This window comes from Chiloscyllium plagiosum, unplaced genomic scaffold (genome assembly GCF_037043375.1).
Source record: "Chiloscyllium plagiosum isolate Xiang-an unplaced genomic scaffold, Cpla_swu_hap1 HiC_scaffold_40, whole genome shotgun sequence".
In the NCBI taxonomy this organism is placed as follows: Eukaryota; Metazoa; Chordata; class Chondrichthyes; order Orectolobiformes; family Hemiscylliidae; genus Chiloscyllium; species Chiloscyllium plagiosum.
In genome coordinates, this window is record NW_028270178.1 from 13,115,479 (window position 1) to 13,141,385 (window position 25,907).

The 25,907-nt window shown below is 51.0% G+C and overlaps 1 protein-coding gene across 2 annotated transcripts; it reads left to right on the forward strand.

Annotated features, from left to right (window-relative positions):
• The first annotated feature begins 10,473 nt into the window (after positions 1-10,473).
• LOC122544066 (serine protease FAM111A-like) lies at positions 10,474-24,440 on the forward strand. 2 transcript variants are annotated; one of them, XM_043683065.2, is made up of 3 exons: positions 10,474-10,547; positions 13,785-13,907; positions 21,395-24,440. In XM_043683065.2, the coding sequence occupies exons 2-3, from the start codon at positions 13,833-13,835 to the stop codon at positions 23,144-23,146; spliced, it is 1,827 nt and encodes a 608-aa protein (XP_043539000.2). In that variant the 5' UTR covers positions 10,474-10,547; positions 13,785-13,832; the 3' UTR covers positions 23,147-24,440. The 2 variants fall into 2 exon arrangements, with proteins under 2 accessions (XP_043539000.2, XP_043539001.2); XM_043683066.2 differs by lacking the exon at positions 10,474-10,547 and adding an exon at positions 10,586-11,028.
• Positions 24,441-25,907: the final 1,467 nt, after the last annotated feature.

A 25,907-nucleotide genomic window follows, 5' to 3' on the forward strand; every position in this document is an offset into this window, starting at 1 on the left:
GGACAGAGATAAGTTGAAGAGCTGGGCTGAGAGGTGGCAAATGAAGTTTAATGCAGAAAAGTGTGAGGCGATTTAGTTTGGAAGGAGTAACAGGAATACAGAGTACTGGGCTAACGGTAAGATTCTTAGTAGTGTAGATGAGCAGAGAGATCTCAGTATCCATGTACATAGATCCCTGAAAGTTGCTACCCAGATAGGGTCATTAAGAAGGCAAACGGTGTGTTAGCTTTTATTGGTAGAAGGTTTGAGTTTCGGAGCCATGAGGTCATGTTACAGCTGCACAAAACTCTGGTGCGGCCACACTTGGAGTATTGTGTACAGCTATGGTCGCCGCACTATAAGGAAGGATGTGGAAGCTTTGGAAAGGGTTATGTGGAGATTTACTAGGATGTCGCCTGTATAGAAGGAAGGTCTTATGAGGAAATGCTGAGGGACTTGAGCCTATTTTTGTTAGGGAGAAGGTGGTTAAGAGGTGACTTAGAGACATACAAGATGATCAGAGGATTAGATAGGGTGGACAAGTGAGAGCCTTTTTCCTCGGATGGTGATGGCTAGGTCAAAGGGACAGTTCTAAATTGAGGGGTGTTCGATATAGGACAGATGTCAGAGATAGTTTCTTTACTCAGAGAGTGGAATGCCCTGCTTGCAACAGTAGGAGACTTGCCAACTTTAAGGGCATTTAAATGGTCATTGGATAAATATATGTGAAGACCGAAGCTAACTAAAGAAGAAATATTGACAGAACACAGGTACTGCAGATTTTACAGTCTGGATGACGTGTACAATGAAAGCCCTTGAAAGACAGTTTCATGTGTTCTGCAGGTAATAAAGACCTTACAGGAGGCCAGCGAACTCCCATCGGAGGCTGCAGCGCTGAAGGTACCAGGCCCACCAGAGGGAAACAGATAAACAGAATCCCGAGTGGCATTTTAACAAGGGGAAGCAGGCTGCTGACAAAGCTGCTCATTCAGCCCGAGAGACAGAGGACATCCATCCTTTGTCTGCCACCTTTGCTGAGGATGGCCCCGCCATAAGCATTACCTACCTACCTGCACGCTGATGCCCCCCGAGGGTGAATGCGCCAGGTGGAATGCGCCAAACGAGAAAGGTGTCTGGAGATTGAATGACAAGGTCCTGGCCCCCCCTCCCCCCCCACCGCGTGCATCCAACATACTGTTATGCAATTACACCAAGGTGTTTCCCAGGTGGGGCGTGATGCTATCGGGAAGGGATGGTGGTGGCAGGGCATGGGCAGAGATGTAACCCGAGTCTGTCGCTGCTGTGTGAAGTATGCCCAGAACAACCCAGGCAGGCCCATTAAAATTCGAACGGGTAACCAGCCGCGCCCAAAGGTCCCTGGGGGGCAGGTACAGATCGATTTCAGGGGACCTCTTCCCCAATCCCACAGGAGGACGGACTGCCTTGTGATTGTTGGCCAATTCACCAGGCGGGACCGAGGCCTACCCTACCTGGAACCGCTCAGCTCCGACTGATTTTACCTGAGCAGGGGATTCCCAGGTGGGGGGGGGGTGGGGGGGGTGCCATCCCAGATTGACTCCAACCGGGTGTCCCATTTCAATGGAGGAGTTGTATAAAACCACATGTCGGTTGATAGGCATTAAACAGAGATTTCACACACCCTGCCATCCACAAAGTTCTGGCAAGGTGCAGTGATGGAACAGAACTCTTGCTCAGGCCAGGCAGGACCCTGACGAACGCTGGCCTGAGGGTCCAGCCGGCAATACTCATGTGACTCCAGTCCACCCACAAGCCGGCCGACTGGTTTGACCCCTTATGAGTTGGTGACAGGTCGGGCAAAGCAACTGCCCGAGTCTATCATCATGGTGGGGGGCATTCCAATGTTGGCTCTCTCCACGGTAGAATACATCACTATGTGCTGGATTAGAGTGGTGCTGGAAGAGCACAGCAGATCAGGCAGCATCCGAGGAGCTTCAGCGAAATCGACGTTTCGGGCAAAAGCCCTTCATCAGGAATCAGGCTTTACTCCTGATGATGGGCTTTTGCCCGAAACGTCGATTTCGCTGAAGCTCCTCGGGTGCTGCCTGATCTGCTGTGCTCTTCCAGCACCACTCTAATCCAGAATCTGGTTTCCAGCATCTGGAGTCATTGTTTTTACCGACATCACTATGTGCTCAAACTGAGCGCCCCCCCCCCCCCGTCGAAGGAGATACCGAAAACAGTCAGGGACAAACAGGAGGGGTGGGGTGAACAGAGGCAATTAGAGGATCACCTGGAGGTCCCAAGAACCTCCAGGTTATGGTTATGGTTATGGTTATAGTTATGGTTAAGACTCTACCCTTTAAACCTGGCTTCACCCCCTCAGTGGAGTGTCCCTATGAGGTTATCATTAGCAGTGACGCGTGCGGCTGTATTGACATGCCAGGGAAAGGGGTCGAGAACCACTGGCCACAGCTGAAGAAATATGCAGATAGCGACTGACTATCCTCACCCTCTGCTTACGTTTCAGCCTGACTCCTCTCCAGCCCTGCTGTGCGTGTGCTTCTGGACCAAGAGTGCGGGCTGTTGCGCCCGGGTGGTATAGCTTTCGGGCCGTTGTATAACTCCGTTGGGGAAGCTCTGGGATGTTTCTGTTTATATTTTCCTTCTCCCTTTGCCTAGTAGCCACTGAGAGGGAGCACCGACAAAATTGTGCCGACCTCGGCACTGTTCACCGGAGTCGGCGCGGATTACACGATAATACTTGCCTACACTTGCCCTATATGCACACACAGCAAAACAATATCTCTAAATGCTGGGTGTACTCCAATCCCTGCATACTCTAGTGGGGGGGGGGGGGGGGGGGGGGGGATTCCCCTCAGACCCATCCTGTTTCATAAATCCGAACACCGGAATGGTGGTTGGACCTGGAGGGAGGGGGGGGGGGGAGTATCTGAGAAAGAAACTCACGAGTCATTCATGCAAAGCTCTGACCAGACCATTTATGCTGTTGTGAGAAACACACTTCAATAATTTCAGTCCGAGACAAAATCTGAATCAGTAGTGTCCTTTATTGTACACTTGCAAGAGGGTGTGATGTCCACTGTCTACGAGGCAAGGGGCACACACACTAAACTCAATTAATACACGATATTTATATAATTTGGTTTCTTTTTTTAATTCATTGCTCTTCCCCTGTTTACATCTTCCACTTCCCTAAGACCGGCCCCCATTACTCCTGTTTATCTCTTGCCTTATCCGGCCTTGTCTGTGACAAAATGTTTATTTCTGGCCTCACAAGGCCGTTTGACCACATCCTGCTGTGGGTCATTGTTAGGCACATTCTTTCTTCACCATTATCTACCCCCTCCATCTGTACCTTCCCCTGATCCTTATGACCCTTTTAATTGGGGTTTGTTCCTGTGTCTCTGTAAAAGTGCGAAACAGATGTTTATACCTACTGTTTGTACAGGCGTATCTAGCTTAACTTCCTCCCCTCACCGCATCATATCTATTCGCCCGTAATATCTACCATTGTTTTGCTGTCACGTTTCATGCTGGCGTACAATTTTAGCTAATACAAAAACAATTATGTATTTCCTCCACATAGTTTCCACTCTTGTTGACTCAGCTCTTGGCTAAAACACTTACACACTCGTGTGAGTTCATTTACTTTGTATAAGTAATTAGAATTGCAGAGGTGACACTATTTTTCCCACATCCCACACTGTCGATGATGAGGTCGCCTGGGAGACCCCGGGTTGTAACATGCAGAACTACAAAAGGCTGGTTCCAAAGTCACTACAACCTTTCACACACTCCCCCGGGTTCTGCCCCTCACAAACGCCACAGATGAAGGAACACCCACAGGGACAATTTGGTTTAAATGTAATCGCACGTCAGGGTGGAAATGCTGGAACCAGTGAACGTTTCCGTTCCCTGCCCTTACCCCGTCCGGCCACCAGTCGTTTCCTTCCGGAAGTGTCCTGAGCTTTGAGGTTCAAGATGAGAGCAGTGCTGGAAAAGCAAAGCAGGTCAGGCAGCATTCGAGGAGCAGGAGAATCAACGTTTCGGGTAAAAGCCCTTCATCAGGAAAGCCTGACTCTCATCTGCAGTACCTGCTTTCGCTTAATTGATTTCAGGGCTGAGGTTGAGCGCAGGGAAAATGTGCAAAACCATTTGGACCACAATCCAGACTGATTACCTGGGGCTTTACAATGGGAATTATTTTGTGTGTGGCCTCAAGGCCTACCCTTGGCTCGCTCCAGTTTGGTCTGGATCTTGCTACCTTGTCTCCATGCTCCCTTTTGTTCACTCTGCCTTCATCCCAACTCATCCAGACGCCTTTTAAATGTTGCAACTGTGCCAGCCTCCACCACTTCCTCTGAAGGGCCTGTTTCCGCGCTGTACGTCTCGATGACTTCATGACCTGCACCTACTGTGATCCAAACCGTCCATCACCGAGGCTGAGCGAGTCTTTACGATCGCCTTCCCCACTGCCGAGGCTGCTAGGGAACTGATCAATACGGGCCTGGACCTTGGGAAGGCTGGCTAATGAGAGTGCCACTGGCCTTGCAGCTGTTAGCACGGCTGGCTGAGACTACCACCCATACTGTTGCGTTGTCGGACTGCTTGACCCTTGACTATTTGCTCTCGGCACATGGTACCACCTGCACTGTCACTGGCCCCGAGTGCTGCACATACATTCCGAACGCCTCGGACAATATAACTAACCTAGTGGGTCACATCCACCTGGAGGCTGGTATGGTCCAGCAGGAAGTGAAACAGTTTCACCATTATAACCCCCCACCCCGGGGTGGCTAGGAAGGCGACAAAGGCAGATCTCGGGTCTCGTACCTTTTGCATGCCTTCATCATGTTCATTGTCATTGCTGTCCTGAACTCATGGTGCAAAGTTTGGACAGCGAGAATTATGCCGTGTGCTAGCCTCCACGTCGCGTCACCTGGGAGTCACCTCCTTCCTGACCTTACTGATCACTGCTGGGTGTAGGCAGTCTGTCCATCATGCTCCCCCATGCCTCAGACCACAAGGTTGGGACTGAAGACAGACACTAATTATACAAGAAATATTTACAGACCACAACGGCTTGGTCCGCCGCTCCTGGGACTAGCGATCTCTGCACACATACGCAGAACACAGCCAGCGATCTCTGCGCGGGCTTTTGTTGTACACATCATCCAGACTATAAAGACTGCTGGAGCTGTTGTTCAGGGAGAGATGGCGTGGTCGAGTCCCGCGGTCAGGGTGAGAATCACACTGCCCCTCCCAAAAGATTTGGATTTAATAAATTTGATGGACTTGCTTCTAAATTATATATTTTACTACAACAACACGGACGGGAATGGAATAGTGTAGGTTAGATGGGCTTCGGATTGGTTTCACAGGTCCGCACAACATAGAGGGCTGAAGGGCCTGTACTGCGCTGTCATGTTCTACGTTTAATAAAGCTCCAAAAATATTGGAAACATATCTAGTAAGAGGGAGGAACAGAAAGAAATCAAGATTAATGGTAGAGAGGAAACATTGACGGGGTTAAATAGTGATAAATCCTCAGTGTCTGATAATCTACATCCCAGAGATCTTAAAGAAATGACTCCAGAAATAATGAATCTATTTGGCGGCCACTCTTCAAGATTCTGTAGCCCTTGGAACAGTCCCTACAGATTGCAGGTCAGCTCATCTAACCCCACGATTTTTAAAAAAAAAAGGAGCAGGGAGAGGGAAAACAGGGAATGAGGGACCTGGCAACTTGACCTTGGTAGTAGGGAAATGACGCAGTCCACTTTAAACGATTTAACAGCACAGTGTTTTGGAAAGCAGTGACAGGGTCGGACACAGTCAGAGTGGATTTCTGAACGGGAAATCATGCTTCTCAAATCTGCTAGAATTTTCCAAGGATGCAACTTGCAGTTGATAAGGGGAAGTGGATATGATTTATTTGTGATTGTGGATGTGCTGGTGTTGGACTGGGGTGGACAAAGTTAAATAGTGTGCGATTTCTTTAATGTGGTTTATTTGGACGTTCAGTAAAGTCCCAGAAGAGATTAGCATGTAAAATAAAGCACATGGGATTAGGGGTGGTGTATTGACATGGACAGAGACGTGGCTGGTGGACAAGAATCAGAACATAACCTAAGGATAGGAGGATAGCCAATGTAACGAACCCCACTGTTGGAAAAAAGGAGGTAAAGAGAACAAGAGAGGTCCACATTGTTTAGGCTGACAGTAGCAGTGGGAAATTCCAAATGGCAAGCAGGAACTCGTGGGGCACCACAGGGATTAGAGCTAGGACCCCAACTATTCATAATATATATTCGTGATTTAGACAAGGGAATTACAGAGGAACCTCGATTATCCGAACGAGATGGGCAGGCACTATTTCGTTCGGATAATTGATTATTCGGTTAATTGATTCAATGCCGTTCCTCTGGGGCTCAGGGATTTCTGTTAAGTCTGATCCCTGTTCAGGAGACGAGGCAGTAGCACACGGCGCACAACCCTCCCCCCCACCCCCCCCCGACTCCCCCATCCTGCCACCTCGGTCTGCACCCAGCCACCGTACCCCATCCCCCCGCCTCACCAAACCCCACCCCCGCCTCACCAAATTCCATCCGCCCGCCTCACCAAGACCCACCCCCGCCTCACCAAACCCCACCCCCCGCCTCACCAAAACCCACCCCCCGCCTCACCAAATTCCATCCGCCCGCCTCCCCAAACCCCACCCCCCGCCTCACCAAACCCCATCCCCCCGCCTCACCAAACCCCACCACCCGCCTCACAAAATCCCATCCGCCCGCCTCACCAAAACCCACCCCCGCCTCACCAAATCCCATCCACCCGCCTCACCAAACCCCATCCCCCGCCTCACCAAACCCCACCACCCGCCTCACCAAATCCCATCCGCCCGCCTCACCAAACCCCATCCCCCGCCTCACCAAACCCCACCCCCCGCCTCACCAAATCCCATCCCCCCGCCTCACCAAACCCCACCACCCGCCTCACAAAATCCCATCCGCCCGCCTCACCAAAACCCACCCCCGCCTCACCAAATCCCATCCGCCTGCCTCACCGAATCCCACCCCCGCCTCACAAAATCCCATCCGCCCGCCTCACCAAAACCCACCCCCGCCTCACCAAATCCCATCCGCCTGCCTCACCGAATCCCACCCCCCGCCTCACCAAAACCCATCCGCCCGCCTCACCAAACCCCACCCCCCGCCTCACCAAACCCCACCCCCGCCTCACCAAAACCCATCCGCCTACCTCCCCAAACCCCATCCACCCACCTCACCAAAACCCACCATCGCCTCACCGAATCCCACCCCCCGCCTCACCAAATCCCACCCGCCTGCCTCCCCAAACCCCATCCGCCCGCCTCACCAAATCCCATCCGCCCGCCTCCCCAAATCCCACCCCCGCCTCCCCAAACCCCAACCCCCGCCTCACCAAATCCCATCCGCCCGCCTCCCCAAATCCCACCCCCGCCTCCCCAAACCCCAACCCCCGCCTCACCAAATCCCATCCGCCCGCCTCCCCAAACCCCACCCCCCGCCTCCCCAAACCCCAACCCCTGCCTCACCAAATCCAATCCGCCCACCTCCCCAAACCCCATCCGCCCGCCTCCCCAAACCCCATCCGCCCGCCTCCCCAAACCCACCCCCTGCCTTCCCAAACCCCACCCCCCGCCTCCCCAAACCCCACCCCCCACCTCCCCAAACCCCACGCCCCGACTCCCCAAACCCCATCCGCCCGCCTCCCCAAACCCCACCCCCCCGCCTCCCCAAACCCCACCCCCCGCCTCCCCAAACCCCATCCGCCCGCCTCCCCAAACCCCACCCCCCGCCTCCCCAAACCCCATCCGCCCGCCTCCCCAAATCCCATCCGCCCGCCTCCCCAAACCCCATCCGCCCGCCTCCCCAAACCCCACCCCCGCCTCACCAAACCCCATCCGCCCGCCTCCACAAACCCCACCCCCGCCTCACCAAATCCCATCCACCCGCCTCACCAAACCCCACCCCCCGCCTCACCAAATCCCATCTGCCCGCCTCACCAAATCCCATCTGCCCGCCTCACCAAACCCCACCCCCCGCCTCACCAAATCCCATCTGCCCGCCTCACCAAACCCCACCCACCCGCCTCACCAAAACCCCATCCGCCCGCCTCACCAAATCCCATCCGCCCGCCTCACCAAACCCTGCCCCCTGTCCGCCCACCTTCCCAACCCCGTCCCCGCACATTCCACATCACCCCCCCCACCGCAAACACACACACACACATTTTACTGCAACGTTCTGACAGGTTCTACCTTTGCCCTGTACAGGACAATGTTGGAGAGATTATCTGGGGTGGGGTGGGGGGTTTAGGGTACACTCCTGTGCTGAATCCAGGGAAAGTGTGGAGGGGAGAGAAGGGGGGGGGGGGGAAGAGAAAGAGAGAGAGAGAGAGAGAGAGAGAGGACAGGCGGTCAGTCATTTGGAGACGGTGGTGAAAGTGAGTGCTGCAGATGCTGGAGATCAGAGTCCAGATTACAGAGTGGCGCTGGAAAAGCACAGCAGGTCAGGCAGCATCCGAGGAGCAGGGAAATCGATGTTACAGGCAGGAGCTCTTCATTAATTCCTAATGAAGGGCTTTTGCCCAAAACGTCGATTTCCCTGCTCCTCGGACGCTGCCTGTCCTGCTGTGCTTTCCCAGCGCCACACTCTAATCTTGGACATTTGGAGACGGTGCCTGAGCTCCCATCGATGTCCAGGATTGGTCTCCCCAACATTTCAGTAAGCCGAGTTCACTTCTGATGATTGAAAACAAAAGACACGATCAGTGTTTGGAAACACAGCTTCGATGTAACGTTTTTAATCGGGACCTTGAGATCTCCTTTAGGTAATCCAAAATTTGGGATAATCGAAAGTCTGACAATCGAACCACCCCTCTGTAAATATTTGCAAATGACACAAAGCAGGGTGGGAGGGCGATGCATGGATGCTTCAGGGATGCTTCATTGTGACTTGGACAAGTTGAGTCACTGGGTGAACACATGGCAGATGAAATATCACGTGGATAATCATTCAGTTCACCACCTCGGCAGCAACAGCAGGAAAGCAGATTATTGTCTCAATGAAGGTAGATTGGGAAAAGGGGAGCTGCAATGAAACTGGGTGCCCATGTCCTCTAGTTGCTGAGGGTAAGCACACAGGGCAGCAGCTGGTGAAGAAGGTAAATGACACGTTGGCCTTCATAACAACAGGATTCAAGTACAGGAGCAGGGAGGTCTTGCTGCAAGTGCACAGGAGGTTCGAGAGACGTAGAGGGTTAAGAATCTTTGGCCCTCTCTACCTCAGAGAGCCTGCGGATGTTCACTCAGTGAGTAAATGGAAGATTGCGGGTGATAGACTTTGAACACTAAAGCGATCAGGAGATGTTGGGAGGAGACAGGAAAATTAAATTGAGGGGGCATCAGATGCACAACTGTAGGGGAAATACGTATGCGGTGTGGGATATAGGTAAAGTAGTGTTACTTCTGCAATCATAATTACTTATGCGAGGTAAATGCACTCACACCAGTGTGTCATTGTTTCAGCCAAGAGCTGAGTCAACAAGACTGAAAACTATGTGAAGGAAATATATAATTGTTTTTGTATTAGCCTGTAAAGAATGATAGATGTTACAGACAAATAGATAAAGTGCTGTGAGGGGAGGGGGTTATAGAACATAAAAGAATACAGCGCAGTACAGGCCCTTCGGCCCTCGATGTTGCGCCGATCCAAGCCCACCTAACCTACACTAGCCCACTATCCTCCATATGCCTATCCAATGCCCGCTTAAATGCCCATAATGAGGGAGAGTCCACCACTGCTACTGGCAGGGCATTCTATGAACTCACGACTCGCTGAGTAAAGAACCTACCCCTAACATCTGTCCTATACCTACCCCCCCTTAATTTAAAGCTATGCCCCCTTGTAATAGCTGACTCCATACGTGGAAAAAGATTCTCACGGTCAACTCTATCTAAGCCCCTAATCATCTTGTACACCTCTATCAAGTCACCCCTAAACCTTCTTTTCTCCAATGTTGGGGTATGATCAATTCGATGTGCATCTGAAGGGTTAATTTACAGGGCTATGGGGTTGAAGTAGTGGAGTGAGACTAATTGGACGCCACATCCAAAGAATTGGCAGGGGCACAATGAGCTAAAAAGGTCTTCCTTTTATGCTGTACGTTTCTGGGCTTCTAAAGCTAAGTATCCCATTTCAATGTGAAAGGAAAGATTTGGTTTTCCATGAAGTAAGACGCGGGACCTTACACTGATATATCCGCCTGCATTTACTAACTGACTGAGGCATGGGGAAGTGAGGGCATGGGGCAGGATGTGAGGTGGTTCAGTTTCTGTTCCTTTGGCAGCCGACAGCCAGAAGGCCAATCCGGGTCAAAGTGCACTGTGCATGAGGTCATTCCGTCAGCATCCAATCACTGTGACCCAAAGTGAAATCCAGGGAAGGATTCAAATCTTCCCGCCTTTCAGCGAAACGCTTTGCAGACTGACAGCAGAAGCTTCCTCCAGTCCGTTTCTTTCTGTAAGTCACTAAAGCACATTGGGTTTTGTGCTTGTTTGAGCATGTTTGGGGAAGGCAGTCAGGGAGGGAGAAGGAATTAACGTTGCCTTAGCTCTTAGTTATTGATTAAATGCAGGGATAGGATCTACAACCGGGGTACACCACTTGGAGTAAAACCTGAACAAGAGCAAGATCACCAAGAAAGCGCGGGAAGAGTTAAAAATAAAAACAAATGCGTTCAGCAGTTGGCTCAGTTCCTGTACAGCTTGCCACGCCTAGCTGAATCACAGTAAACACAAGGGCGGAAGTGCGAACTTGTGGAGAATCACTCTGGCCGGCTTTGAAATGAACTTTCTGATCTGAATGTTACAATCGATGAGACTGAGGTCAAAAGGAATAAGGGAATTTTGCGTGGTCTCGAAATCCCAGCAAGGTCAGCATTCGCTGCCCTACCTCATGCCCCCGAGATGGAACTGATGGTCTCCCAAGGCCGTTTCCGCAGGTAACCCCAAGACCCTGCTGTCTTGCTGTGTCCTAGAGATACACTTAGGGCCAGACTCAGCAAGGGTGACCCAAACTCATTTCGCACCAAACAGATAACAAAGGACACACATTCAACTGGGATACATTTCACTGACCTCCGTGTGCTTGTGGTTTGTACTTGGAATTTCTAGGCACACAGTTTAGCATTTTGACAGATCTTTCCTTACCATCTGACTTTCTGATGCACATAGCAAAGTCGATAGCATCTTATGAATTTTTCCCAAGATACCAGCTGGAGTTTCCGTGTTGCGAACAAACCCTTCACCTTCATAAAAATATTTCTGGTTATCACTTCCAATGTTTGCACCACATCTGTTCTATTCTGATATCCCAAGCTTACAGTTGACCCAAAGCTGTGTGGAATCTTAGACGGTGAGGATGATGCAGAGAGAGTGTCACTGTGATTTGGATAAGTTGAGTAAGTGGGCAAGTGCATGACAAATGAAGTATACTGTGGATAAATGCGAGATTATCCACAAATCCACACTGACCCTCTGAAGATTAACCCAACCGCACCATTCCCCTACTACTCTATATTTATCCCAGAGTAATGCACCTAACCTACACATCCCTGAACTCTCTGGGCAATTTAGGACGGCCAATTCACCTAACCTGCACATCTCTGGATTGTGGGAGGAAACCGGAGCACCCAGAGGAAACCCACGCAGACACGGGGGAGAATGTGCAAACTCCACACTGACAGTTGCCTGAGGCGGGAATCGGACCCGGGTCCCTGGTCCGGTGAGGCAGCAGTGCTGACCACTGAGCCACTGTGCTGCCTCAAACTGGGAGGGAGTTGGGGCAGAGCCCCAGAGCGCATGTCTGGGTGCACGTGCACAAGCGAGAGGAGAGACAGAGAGATTCGAAAGATAGAGTGCGCACAACTGAGCAAGAGATTTCAAAGGGGCAATAAGCAAGGAGATTGTGATCAGCTGGCCAGGATAGAAGAAACGCTCAAATCAGTGTTAGCCAGAGCTGAGAGGGAGGAAATGGGCTCGTTGTGCTGAAGGCAATCCATATACAGAAGAACCTCGACTATCCAAACATCAATTCTCCCAATTTCGGATTATCCAAAGATGACCAAAGGTGAAGGTGGGGCAGATAGAAAATACAAGAGGAGGAAAATCAGGCTCGAAAGTTATTGAACTTGATGTTGACCCCTACAGCACAAGCTCAAAGATTAACGTTTCACTTTCGCCTTGGGGGTCCTGACAGCTTCTAAGACTAATATTGCGCAGTACAAAAAAGAGGCCCTTCAGTCTAAAGCCCATAAAAACTGCCGTCAACACTACTTCCAGTGATACCGCAAGTGCTCGCACAAGCACCTATCAAAGGTTGGGAGGTTTCCAGCCTCAGCTAGCTTCTCAGACAACGCATTCCAGTCTCTCACCACACTCTGGATGAGAAGGGTTTTTCCTCAAATCCCCCCCCTAAATCTCCCGCCTTGTACTCACCCTCTTCAATGCTTGCTTCACTTAGCAACTCTTTGCTTGACTCAGTGTCCCCCTTGTCCGGACTGTCAAGCTCTCTGGGCGAAAGTGGGTACTGCAGACGCTGGAGATTACAGTCAAGATTAGAGAGTGGCGCTGGAAAAGCACAGCAGGTCAGGCAGCATCCCGAGGAGCAGGAGAATCGACGTTTCGGGCAAAAGCCCTTCATTCCTGACCAGGTTCAGGATCATTCCCGATGAGGGGCTTTTGCCCGAAGCGTCGATTCTCCTGCTCCTCGGGATGCTGCCTGACCTGCTGTGCTTTTCCTGCGCCGCACTCTAATCTTGACTGTCAAGCTCTCTACTTCACCTGACTGACTGTGATAGTGAGGAGCCTGGATATCGAGTCACTCATCTCCTTGTATTGCACACAAACTTTGCCTCTGACAGCCATGAGGAGAAAGGGTTCAGGTTGGTCACCTCCCGAGGCAGACCCACCATTGATGAAGCACTCCAGGTGGGAATGCAGGCTGGGTACAAAGCCTGACACAGCTCTCCAAAACAAATTCCAGATCGCTACCAGTTGTGAGTTGAAAATCTGAGCCTGTGTCTCTAGACCATGACTCCTGGCCTCTGCATTCCTTGTTCAGTCACCAGGACGCCAACAAAGAGGATCAAGGGGCGATCGAATCAGCAGTTACAATGATTTCAGGGAGTCTATGGGTTAAGGGAAACTATTTCCTCTACTAGGGAGTAGTGGAGGAGACAACAGAAACATGGGGCAGAACTTAAAATTTGAGAGGACAGATCACGGATGAAATCTGGAAGTACATTATCTCAGATCGGGGAATGGAAATCTGGAAAATACTCGAACCAAAAGCAGGAAATCCAATTAAAATTTCAAAAATGAGACTGATAGACCCCCATTCGTGACAAGAACCTAAGGATTACAATACCAAAAACATTAGATAAAGAGCCAAATAACCCCACGCTCTTCTGGGTAATACACTCGAGGAGGAGCTGAATGGGTCTCTTCCTGTTCCTTGGGAACAGGCTAAAGGGTTGAATGGCCTCTACTTGTTCCTGTGTCACAGGTTCAAGAAAGAGCTGAAACACCTCCTCCTGTTCCCGTGTAACAAACGTGAGGGGCTGAATGGCCTCCTCCTTCTATGTCACTGTTCTATCCTAATATGCCTGCACCATTTACAAGTTCTCCCCCCCGCAGCCGAGCAACAGTGGGGCGTCAGTGGGCCATGCGATCTGATCAATAAATCACTATTTTTCAGGGACACTTCAGCCTCTCATTCTCCAGCGATAACCGCTGAACCTGAACCATGCCTCGGACACAACGCAGGAAACCCAAAACACTTTCGGCACTGGGAAAGGAGACCATCCGTACCTTTCTGAAGGTTAGTGAGCCTCTGCCAGCTGAGGAAACAACGCTATGGCAATAATTGTCTCAAGGGATCCGTGATCACGTTGGATATATTTCTGGGTAGGTAGAGAAGGAGCCAAAGATGGAGGATTGGTCACATGGATTAAGGACAATAATACGAGGATGGAGAAAATGGATGCCCAGAAGGGATCAAGGATAGAGTCTGTCTGAAAAAACTGAGAGGTATCCTTCCCAAAAAGGAAATGGAAGCAAAGTTTTTTGAATATTCTGAAGGCAGAAGTAGATAGATCATTGATAAGCAATGGGTTGAGAGGTTATTGGGAAAGTGGAGGAATCAGATCAACCATGAGCTGATTGACTTGTGAACCAAGCTCCAGGGATTGAGTGGACAATTTCTGCTCCCAGTTAGAGCCATAGAGATGTACAGCACGGAAACAGACCCTTCAGTCCAACTCGTCCACGCTGACCAGATATCCCAACCCAATCTAGTCCCACCTGCCAGCACCCGGCCCATATCCCTCCCAAACTCTTCCCACTCATACACTCATCCAGATGCCTTTTAAATGCTGTCATTGTACCAGCCTCCACCAATTCCTCTGGCAGCTCATTCCATACACGCACCACCCTCTGGGTGAAAAGGTTGCCCCTTAGGTCTCTTTCATATCTTTCCCCCCTCACCCTAAACCTACGCCCCTCTAGTTCTGGACACCCACACCCCAGGGAAAAGACTTTGCCTATTTACCCTATCCATGCCCCTCATGATTTTGTAAACCTCTATAAGGTCACCCCTCAGCCCCCGACGTTCCAGGGAAAACAGCCCCAGCCTGTTCAGCCTCTCCCTGTAGCTCAGATCCTCTAACCCTGGCAACATCCTTGTAAATCTTTTCTGAACCCTTTCAAGTTTCACAACAACTTTCCGATAGGAAGGAGACCAGAATTGCACGCAATATTCCAACAGTGGCCTAACCAGTGTCCTGTACAGCCACAACATGACCTCCCAACTCGTGTACTCGGTACTCTGACCAATAAAGGAAAGCATACCAAACGCAGCCTTCACTATCCTATCTACCTGTGACTCTACTTTTGAGGAGCTATGAACCTGCACCCCAAGGTCTCTTTGTTCAGCAACACTCCCCAGGACCTTACCATTAAGTGTATAAGTCCTGCTAAGATTTGCTTTCCCAAAATGCAGCACCTCGCATTTATCTGAATTAAACTCCATCTGCCACTTCTCAGCCCATTGGCCCATCTGATCCAGATCCTGTTGTAATCTGAGGGAACCCTCTTCGCTGTCCACTACACCCTCCAATTTTGGTGTCATCTGCAAACTTCCGAACAATTCCTCTCATGCTCACATCCAAATGACAAAAAGATTTCAAATGACTGCACTCAGGAGGCCACCAACAAGAGGGAGACAGAGAAAACATTGAGGAAAGTTATAAACTCAGTGGAGGAGTTAAAACAGCAGTCTTCAACCATCCTCATTAATAGCACCAGGGTCAGACAGGGGCAAGATAAAGAAACAGAATTGGGCCGTTCAGCCCATCCTGTCTGTGCTGCCATTTGATCATGTGATCCTGCTTTCTCCCCTGTAAGCCCTTGGTCCCCTGAACAATTAAGGACCTGACCCTGTCTACGAGATACTTAAGGACGGTCTCCACAGCCCCCCCCCTTCTGTAGGAAGGAGTTCTACCCTCTGACTGAAGAAATTCACCCCATCTCAGTTCAAAAGGGTCGTCCCTTCGCTTTGAGGCTGTGCCCTCGGGTGCGAGTCTCTCCTATTCGGGGGGGGGGGGGGGGGGAAGAAACAACTTCTCCGCAGCCGCTCTATCCAGGCCTCTATCAGAGTATGCCTCAGATAATCTTCCTCTCTTAACAAAGAGAACCTGCTGTGGACTGAGGCGCAGCATCGACAATAAGGACATGTTCGAGGTTGTTTAGAGGAGATCGATGATTGTGCTGAGGTAAGGCGGTGAAGCCGGGCGGGAATGTCACTGGACAAGGAATCCAGAAAGGAGAAAGTGAGGGCTGCAGATGCTGGAGATCAGAGCTGGAAGATGTGTTGCCAGAGGATAGAACGTCTCCCCACAGAGGGGGTGCTGTGAAGACCTGCTGCGCTTTTCCAGCAACACATTTTTCAGCAAGGAATTTGGAAACCCAGATATAGCACTGGGGTGTTCTTTGGAGGTAGCTTTAAGTGCCACCGTGAGAGCTGTTGAAACTTGAATTCGATAAAAATGTGGAATTTAAACAAGTCTAAAAGGTATCAACATAACCACTACCAACTGTTATAAAACCTAATGTCCTGTACTCAAACCACCGTTCCAACTTACATCCTGTTACCATCCCCAGGTCTTAGGGCATTATACCCATTGTTCTCTCTGACCAGGCCCGTTGCCGGCCTGGTGCTCGGGTTCGGGATATCTCAGAGGAACCTGGAGTGGGCGGGTTGGGATTCCAGTGGTCCTGGTCCACGTAGGTACCAATGACATCGATAGAACTAGGGCAGAGGCTCTGCTGAGGAAGCGCGACCAGCTAGGAATGAAGTTAAAACGCAGAATCTCTGGGTTACGACCTGAGACACAAGCTAATTGGCACAGGGTCAATAAGAATGAGCAGCTCACTGCGTGGCTCAAAGATTGGTGTGGGAGAAGTGGGTTTGAATTCATGGGACATTGGCACCAGCACTGGGGATAGAGGGGACCTGTCCCGATGGGAGGGTCTTCATCTGAACTGTGCTGGGACCATAACTAGGGCTGTAGATAGGGCTTTAAATTGAATTAGATTAGATTAGATTAGATTACTTACAGTGTGGAAACAGGCCCTTCGGCCCAACAAGTCCGCACTGCCCCGCCGAAGCGCAACCCACCCATACCCCTACATTTACCCCTTACCTAACACTACGGGCAATTTAGCATGGCCAATTCACCTGACCCTGCACATCTTTGGACTGTGGGAGGAAACCGGAGCACCCGGAGGAAACCCACGCAGACACGGGGAGAATGTGCAAACTCCACACAGTCAGTCGCCTGAGGCAGGAATTGAACCCTGGTCTCTGGCGCTGTGAGGCAGCAGTGCTAACCACTGTGCCACCGTGCCGCCCACTAGAATTGAGGTGGTGGGGGGGCATCAGTTCTAGAGGATAGTATAAAACCCAAACTAATGGACGGCGTAAGAGTGCAGAACTCAGGAGAAGTTATTAAAGTCTCCAGTACAGACACACACACAGGACAGAGTGTGTGGAAAAGGCTAGCGAGCAAACTTCAAGCACACTGGACAAACGCATGACAATGAGAAGAGGGACGGTTAGTACAGGATGGAAGGTGTTATGTCGGAGTGCACACAGGACAAGGAATAAGGCAAATGAGCTTGTGGCACAGATCAAAATTGGCAAGTATGACATGGTGGGCATCATGGTGGGCATGTGGCCGCAAGGGGATCAGGATTGGGAGCTGCATATTCAAGGATATACATCCTATGGAAAAGATAGGCAGGTGGGTGGGGGATAGGGATTGCCATATTAGTAAGAAATGAAGTAGGGTCAGATGGTGGGTAGAACTGAGGAACTGCAAAGGTTAAAAATAAAAACACACCATAGCTGGAGTGGTGAGTTTTTCATGACTCTTAGAAATGAGCTGTATGCTGGCAGTTTGGGCCTTAATATTAATGAATCATTTGCTTCTGAATTTGTTTTTAGGATTTATGAGGATTACAAGACAACTTCTTTAAGCATGTGCATTAAAATTCATTACCAGTCGGGATCCCTGGGACACAAGACAGGTCTGGGGATAGAAAGGACGTGTAAGAAAGGCAAAGTTACAGTGATCCTGGGGGATTTCAATGTGGACTGGGAAAATCAGGCTGGTAGGGGATTGCAAGGAAAGGAATTTGTGGAGTGGCTTTTGGGAGCAGATTGTGTGGGAGCCCACTGGAGGACAGGCAATACTGGATTTAATGTTGTGCAATGAGGCAGACTTGATAAGGGAGGCACCCTCAGGAGGCAGTGATCACAATATTGAATTGACTCTGCAGCTTGAGAGGGAGAAGATAGCATCAGAGGTAACGATACGACAGCTGAGTAAAGGCAACTGCAGAGGCATGAGGGAGGAGCTGGGTAGAATTGACTGGGAGAGGAGACCGAGCAGGAAAGACAGTGGAACAGCAATGGCAGGAGTTTCTGGGAATAACTCAGGAGACCCAGCAGAGATTAATCCGGAGGAAAACGCAGCACGGTACAGGGAGGATGAGGCAACCATGGCTGACGAAGGAGGTCAGAGATAACATAAAAGCAAAAGGGGAAGCATACAATGTGGCAAAGGGCAATGGGAAACCAGAGGATTAGAAAGCTTACAAAGACCAACACAAAAAAGAAATAAGGAGGGAGAAATGAGGAACCCGGTGAAATGGTCATGTGTCCTCCCGGTACCCTCCCCTTCTACTGCAGGAATTGCAAAACCCGTTGCCCACACCTCCCCCCTCACCTTCGTCCAAGGCCCCAAAGGAGCCTTCCCCATCCATCAAAGTTTCACCTGAACTGCCACACACGTCATTTACTGTATCCATCACTCTGGCTGTGGTCTCCGTTACATTGAGGAGGCTGGACACCTTCTCGCAGAGCGCTTCAGAGAACATCTCCAGGACGCCAGCACTAACCATCCCCACCGCCCTGTGGCCGAACACTTCAACAACCCCCCCCCCACTCCGTCAAGGACACGCAGGTCCTGGGCCTCCTCCATCACCCAGCCCTTACCACCCAGCGCCTGGAGGAAGAACGCCCTCATCTTCTGCTTTGGGACCCTTCAGCCCCACAGCATCAATGTGGATTTCACCAGTCTCTTCATTTCCCCTCCCCCACCCCCCCACCTTATCCCAGATCCAACCCGGCACCGCCCTCTTCACCTGTCCCACTTGCCCATCTTCCCTCCCACCGGTCCGCTCCACCCTAACACATTTTCCCCCCATATCCATCCATCTATTCCACTCTCACTCCCCAGCCCCACCCCCTCCCATTTCTCTCGCCACCCCCTCAGCTCGCAGCCTCATTCCTGATGAAGGGCTCTTGCCTGAAACATTGATCCTCCTGCTTCCTCGGATGCTGCCTGGCCTGCTGCGCTTTTCCAGCCCCACACGCTCCACTCAGATCCCTCTGATCATCCCAATGGAGTTTACTTACAAGCATGGTCTATATTCTTCAATCCCAAAAGGCACACCTATTGTAAAGGTGCACTCTGCCGCTCCAATAGAGTACCTCCCTGCCAAAGGGCTATCTGATTTCCTCTTGATAGGTATCCCAGGACGAGGTCCAAACTTAAACATAAACCGAAGGAAGTCAGGTACACAGAGGCAAAATGAAGAGGAGCTTTCATTCATTAAGTGGAAAACCAGGTTAAGTGGCTTCCTCTTGTTGCTGTGTAACAGGCTGGAGAAGCTGGCTGAATGGCCTCCTGCTGGTTCCCCTGTGTAACAGGCTGGGGAAGGGGGCTGAATGGCCTCCTGCTGGTTCCCCTTTGTAACAGGCTGGGGAAGGGGGCTGAATGGCCTCCTGCTGGTTCCCCTGTGTAACAGGCTGGGGAAGGGGGCTGAATGGCCTCCTGCTGGTTCCCCTTTGTAACAGGCTGGGGAAGGGGGCTGAATGGCCTCCTGCTGGTTCCCTGTGTAACAGACTGGGGAAGGGGGCTGAATGGCCTCCTGCTGTTCCCTTTGTAATAGGCTGGGGAAGGGGGCTGAATGGCCTCCTGCTGTTCCCTTTGTAACAGGCTGGGGGAGGGGCTGAATGGCCTCCTGCTGGTTCCCTTTGTAACAGGCTGGAGAAGGGGGCTGAATGGCCTCCTGCTGTTCCCTTTGTAACAAGCTGGGGAAGGGGCTGAATGGCCTCCTGCTGGTTCCCTTTGTAACAGGCTGGAGAAGGGGCTGAATGGCCTCCTGCTGGTTCCCTTTGTAACAGGCTGGAGAAGGGGCTGAATGGCCTCCTGCTGTTCCCTTTGTAACAGGCTGGGGGAGGGGCTGAATGGCCTCCTGCTGGTTCCCTTTGTAACAGGCTGGAGAAGCTGGCTGAATGGCCTCCTGCTGGTTCCCTTTGTAACAGGCTGGAGAAGCTGGCTGAATGGCCTCCTGCTGGTTCCCCTGTGTAACAGGCTGGGGAAGGGGCTGAATGGCCTCCTGCTGGTTCCCCTGTGTAACAGGCTGGGGAAGGGGGCTGAATGGCCTCCTGCTGGTTCCCCTGTGTAACAGGCTGGGGAAGGGGCTGAATGGCCTCCTGCTGGTTCCCTTTGTAACAGGCTGGGGAAGGGGCTGAATGGCCTCCTTCTGTCCCTCTGTGTAACAGGCTGGAGAAGGGGCTGAATGGCCTCCTGCTGACCCCCTGTGTAACAGGCTGGAGAAGAGGCTGAATGGCCTCCTGCTGTTCCCCTGTGTAACAGGCTGGGGAAGGGGCTGAATGGCCTCCTGCTGTTCCCCTGTGTAACTGGCTGGGGAAGGGGCTGAATGGCTTCCTGGTGGTTCCCCTGTGTAACAGGCTGGGGAAGGGGCTGAATGGCCTCCTGCTGGTTCCCTTTGTAACAGGCTGGGGAAGGGGGCTGAATGGCCTCCTGCTGGTTCCCTGTGTAACAGGCTGGGGAAGGGGCTGAATGGTCTCCTGCTGTTCCCTTTGTAACAGACTGGGGATGGGGCTGAATCGCCTCCTGCTGTTCCCTTTGTAACAGGCTGGGGAAGGGGGCTGAATGGCCTCCTGTTGTTCCCTTTGTAACAGGCTGGGGAAGAGGGCTGAATGGCCTCCTGCTGTTCCCTTTGTAACAGACTGGGGAAGGGGCTGAATGGCCTCCTGCTATTCCCTTTGTAACAGGCTGGGGAAGGGGGCTGAATGGCCTCCTGCTGGTTCCCCTTTGTAACAGGCTGGGGAAGGGGGCTGAATGGCCTCCTGCTGTTCCCTTTGTAATAGGCTGGGGAAGGGGGCTGAATGGCCTCCTGCTGTTCCCTTTGTAACAGGCTGGGGGAGGGGCTGAATGGCCTCCTGCTGGTTCCCTTTGTAACAGGCTGGAGAAGAGGCTGAATGGCGTCCTGTTGTTCCCTCTGTAACAGGCTGGGGAAGGGGGCTGAATGGCCTCCTGCTGTTCCCCCTGTGTAACAGGCTGGGGAAGGGGGCTGAATGGCTTCCTGCTGTTTCCCCCTGTGTAACAGGCTGGGGAAGGGGGCTGAATGGCCTCCTGCTGGTTCCCCCTGTGTGACAGGCTGGAGAAGGGGGCTGAATGGCCTCCTGCTGGTTCCCCTTTGTAACAGGCTGGAGAAGAGGCTGAATGGCGTCCTGTTGTTCCCTCTGTAACAGGCTGGGGAAGGGGGCTGAATGGCCTCCTGCTGTTCCCTTTGTAACAGGCTGGGGAAGGGGGCTGAATGGCCTCCTGCTGGTTCCTCTTTGTGAGAGCCTGAAGGGGGCTGAACGGCCTCATTGTATTTGTGTGTAGCATTCCTACTTTCACCGGATTTTATGACTGCTCTCCACTCCAGAGAAATGATGAAAACCCACCAACCGCTCCAGTTGGGAAGAAAGGGTTTGGTGCTGAGAGGAGGAGCCCTTTCACTGAATGGAACCATTCCAACAGTGCAGGAAAAATGCCGCAGGCAACCCCGGGTAAGGGGACCGAGAACTGTGAAGAAGACCGACTCAAAGAATTCACATTCAACTTCCAGAGTAACAGGAACAGCACCGAGCATGTGGTGAGGGGGAAACTGGATGAAAGCGTTCAATCTGCTCTCATGTCTTCTACGCCTTTCCAGAAGGAACAAGAGAAAAGCGAGGGCAAGACATTCCATTTAATCGGGAAAAGGGAATTAATGGGTGCCATCAATCTAGGAATGCCGTGTAAATGTCTGCCGGAGAAGACCCATTTTGAAGTGGTATTTTACCGGGTTAAAGGCAAGGTCGGCTATCGGGATGAGGTCTCTACAGGCAAGCAATGTGTTGTGTTCCGTGTCCGAAGCACTGGAAAGACAGGTGGCAAACTGCGGACAGGTTCAAAGCCTATCATCAAGGACAGGGGTCTGCGAGAGGACGGACATGACCTGTGCGTTTACGCCTTTGAAGGTGAGACCATTCGCGAGGCTCTGTGCAAGGATGGGAGGTTCTCGCCAGTTATTGCTCAGAACGTGTGGAGCCTGGTGTACGAGCACAGATGTCTGCAGTTCACCCTCGCCGTCGATGACCTCCGCGATAAATGCTTCGGCGTTCAGGTCAGCAACGAAACGTATGCGGCGGGAAAGGAGAATGGTGAGAATACTGACCACGCCGGCCCCGAGGAGAGACAGGGGCAGGGCAACGCCCCAGGAGAACAGGAGGTGCTGAAGTGGGAGCTGAGGAAGCAGGTTGATGAATATCTGGAAAAGGAGAAAGGAGAGAAGCATTCCAGTAAAAACTGGAATCTACTCAAGAGAGAATTTGGGAAGATCGCAGTTGATGGGGTTTCCGTCACAGTCCATGAAATGCTGGTGCGATTGAGTGCATCTGTTGGATTTGTCAAATGGGATAACAATGGGAATAAAGGCACTGCCTCTTGCTTCTACCTTGGAAACAAATATATCCTGACATGTTTCCACGTAGTGCAGATGGCTGTAGGAGATGGCGTGCCTGACAATGAGTGGAAGACCGTAATAGAGAAGGCCATGACCATCAGCTTTGACTACAAGGAGAAGCACCAGCCTACCTGGGGCTGGTATAACATTGAACCGTGGTTTGAGGTGCATAACCGAGACCTTGACTACGTGGTGCTGAGATTGAAGGTCCCCAATGATGACCAATCAGAACTACCTCCGGGTGTGTTGCGCACTGCAAACCCCCCTCCCTGGAATGGAGTGGTCTACATTATAGGCCATCCTAAAGGTGTTCCCAAATCCACTGACACTTGTACGGTTATCCCTATTCCACAGCGAAATATCCAATATTACATGCAGGTTTTCACAAAGTACAGTTTCAAAGAAATCCAAAATTCAGACACGATCACCTACAACACCTGCTTCTTTCACGGGGCCTCTGGATCTCCTGTGTTCGATTCCTCTGGGAAGCTAGTGGGAATGCATGCTGCTGGATATCAGTATCCAATCGGCATCAGGAGGAACAGCGTGATCGAATATGGTCCAACCATTGAAGCCATTCTCAATGACATGAGGGCTCGTCATCCAGGGTCTGACTTCATTTCCCAAATCCAGGATGACGGGAACATTCCGTGCAAAGACCAAGGAGAGGTTCCAATGGACATCCAGTAAAAGAACGCAATTAAATCAGTTTCAAAGCAAACTATCACAATTCTCCTTCTTATTGCAGCTGTGCCTTTCCTGCCTCAGCTTCAATATTATCCCCAAACTTCGGTAAGCTGTTCTCCTCCACTTTCTACCCCTCTGTAAACTCCTGGTACTATCCCAATTACTTTCTGTACTCAAATCCAAGCCTGACATCTGGTCCTCTAGCATCTGCACATTTAAATTCGTTTGTGGACTTCTCCTCTCCCCATTTCCAGAACCATATCCAACCCTACATCCCTCTGGGAATTCACATTCCTCAATTTCCAGCCACTCGCACAGTTCCCAATGCTCCACTATTCCATGACATATCTCAACTTCTGGAATCTCTTTATTCCTTTCCATCCCTCCACAAACCCATGTGAAAAATAGGGGCATGAGGAGGCCCTTCAGCCCTTCAAGCCTGAGCGGACATTCCATGTCACCATGGCTGACCCATCCAACCTGTTCTCATGCACTGTCCCTGTAGCCTTTGACCGCTTTCGCCCCAAAATGGACATCTAACTCCTTCTTGAACACAGTGAATGTTTCGGGCCTTGACCACGTCCTGTGGCAGAGAATTCCACAGGCTCACCAATCACCGGGTGAGCAGATTTCTCCTCATTCAGCCTGTAACAGCCTACCCTGTATCCGTAGACTGTGACCCCTGGGTCTGGGTTCCCCAGTTCTCAGGAGCATCCTTCCTGAATGTACCCTGTTGGATTTTATGAGATTCCCACCTCATTGTTCTAAACCCCAGTGAGTATAGGCTGAACCGATCATGTCCTGTCATCCCAGGAATCACTCTGATTAACACTCTCTCTCTACTTTCCAAGCAATGACGTTCTTAGTTTCCTCTTTTAAGTCTGCCCTTCCAACTTTAACCTGCTGCTTGATGCATACCTCTCTGACCAAGCCTTTGGTCACCCACAGTCAAACAGGAAGCGATGTATCCCATTCACACTGTGTCAGCTCTTTGCAGAGTGATTCAGACATCCTATTCTGCCTCTTCCATTCAAGTAGATCTGAAACTGTATTTTCCTCAAGTGCCTTTCCACCTTCCTTTTAAAGTCACTGATCAATTCCACCTCCACTGTCCTCCCAAAGTATACACACCAAGTCAGTGAACAGGCAAAGTCACCACAGCCCCTGAGAGAGAGAGAGAGACAGAGAGAGAGAGAGAGAGAGAGACAGAGAGAGTGACAGAGAGAGAGACAGAGAGAGAGACAGAGAGAGTGAGAGAGACAGAGAGAGAGAGAGAGAGAGACAGACAGACAGAGAGAGACAGAGAGAGAGAGAGAGACAGAGAGAGAGAGACAGAGAGAGAGAGAGACAGAGAGAGAGAGAGACAGAGAGAGTGACAGAGAGAGTGAGAGAGACAGAGAGAGAGAGAGACAGAGAGACAGAGAGAGAGAGAGAGAGACAGAGAGAGAGAGACAGAGAGAGAGAGAGACAGAGAGAGAGAGAGACAGAGAGAGTGACAGAGAGAGAGAGAGAGACAGAGAGAGAGACAGAGAGAGAGAGAGACAGAGAGAGTGAGAGAGAGAAAGAGAGAGAGAGAGAGAGAGACAGAGAGAGACAGAGAGAGAGACAGAGAGAGAGAGAGACAGAGAGAGACAGAGAGAGTGACAGAGAGAGAGAGACAGAGACAGAGAGAGAGACAGAGAGAGAGAGAGAGACAGAGAGAGTGAGAGAGAGAGAGAGACAGAGAGAGAGAGAGAGACAGAGAGAGAGAGAGAGAAAACCCAGGTCAGTACTGCACTTGTTCATTACTCGTAAAAAAAAAGTTTTCCTCATCTACTTCCTACATCTCGATCGCATAAACTTATTGTGCCTCTTCATGAACACCTTATCTTTGTCAACCTTATCCAGGCCTATCAGAGTCTGTACACCTCTATCAGAAACTTCCTCATATTCACCTTACAGGCTAGGAATACTGAAGCGAGTTATTTACCTCCTCAATCCCCAATGCCCGTTTCCCCATCACAAAGCACAAATCAGGAGTGTGATGGGATACTCCCCCACTTGCCTGGATTACTGTAACTCAACAACAAGAACAAACCAGTCAGGACAACGCAGCCCATTTGATTGGCGCCACATCCACAAACCGTTCACTCCCTCCGCCACCAACGCTCAGTTAGTAGGGTGTACCATTTCCAAGATGCACTGCTGAAATTTATCAAGGTCCCTCAGCACCTTCCAAACTCAGGACCACAACCACCTGGAAGGAAAGTGCAGCAGATACGCAGAACACAACCTCCTGCAAGTTCCTCTCCAGATCATGCACCATGCCAAACTTGGAAGTATACTGCCTTTCCTTCACTATCACTGGGTTAAACTCCTGAAACTTCACTCCCTAACTGAACTGAGGGACTACCTGCACCAGTTCAACAGCATTGGTTCAAGATGACAACTCACCATCACCTTCCCAAGGACAATCACAGATGGATAACAAATCCTGGCCTTGTCAGTGATACCTACATCCCTTGGAACAAATGTTTTGAAAAGATCTGCTTTACTTGCTATTTTCAAAGCAAGGAGAAAGAGAGGACTGCAGATGCTGGAGATCAGAGCTGAAAATGTGTTGCTGGAAAAGCGCAGCAGGTCAGGCAGCATCCAAGGAGCAGGAGAATCGACGTTTCGGGCATGAGCCCTGCTTCAGGAAGAAGGGCTTCATTCCCTGAAGAAGGGCTCATGCCCGAAACGTCGATTCTCCTGCTCCTTGGATGCTGCCTGACCTGCTGCGCTT

Excerpts from the sequence above, each read along its gene's own strand:
- LOC122544066 (XM_043683065.2), top strand. The coding sequence starts at position 13,833 with ATGCCTCGGACACAACGCAGGAAACCCAAAACACTTTCGGCACTGGGA. Across the intron at positions 13,908-21,394 it reads CCATCCGTACCTTTCTGAAG|AGAAATGATGAAAACCCACC; the intron begins GTTAGTGAGCCT and ends TCTCCACTCCAG.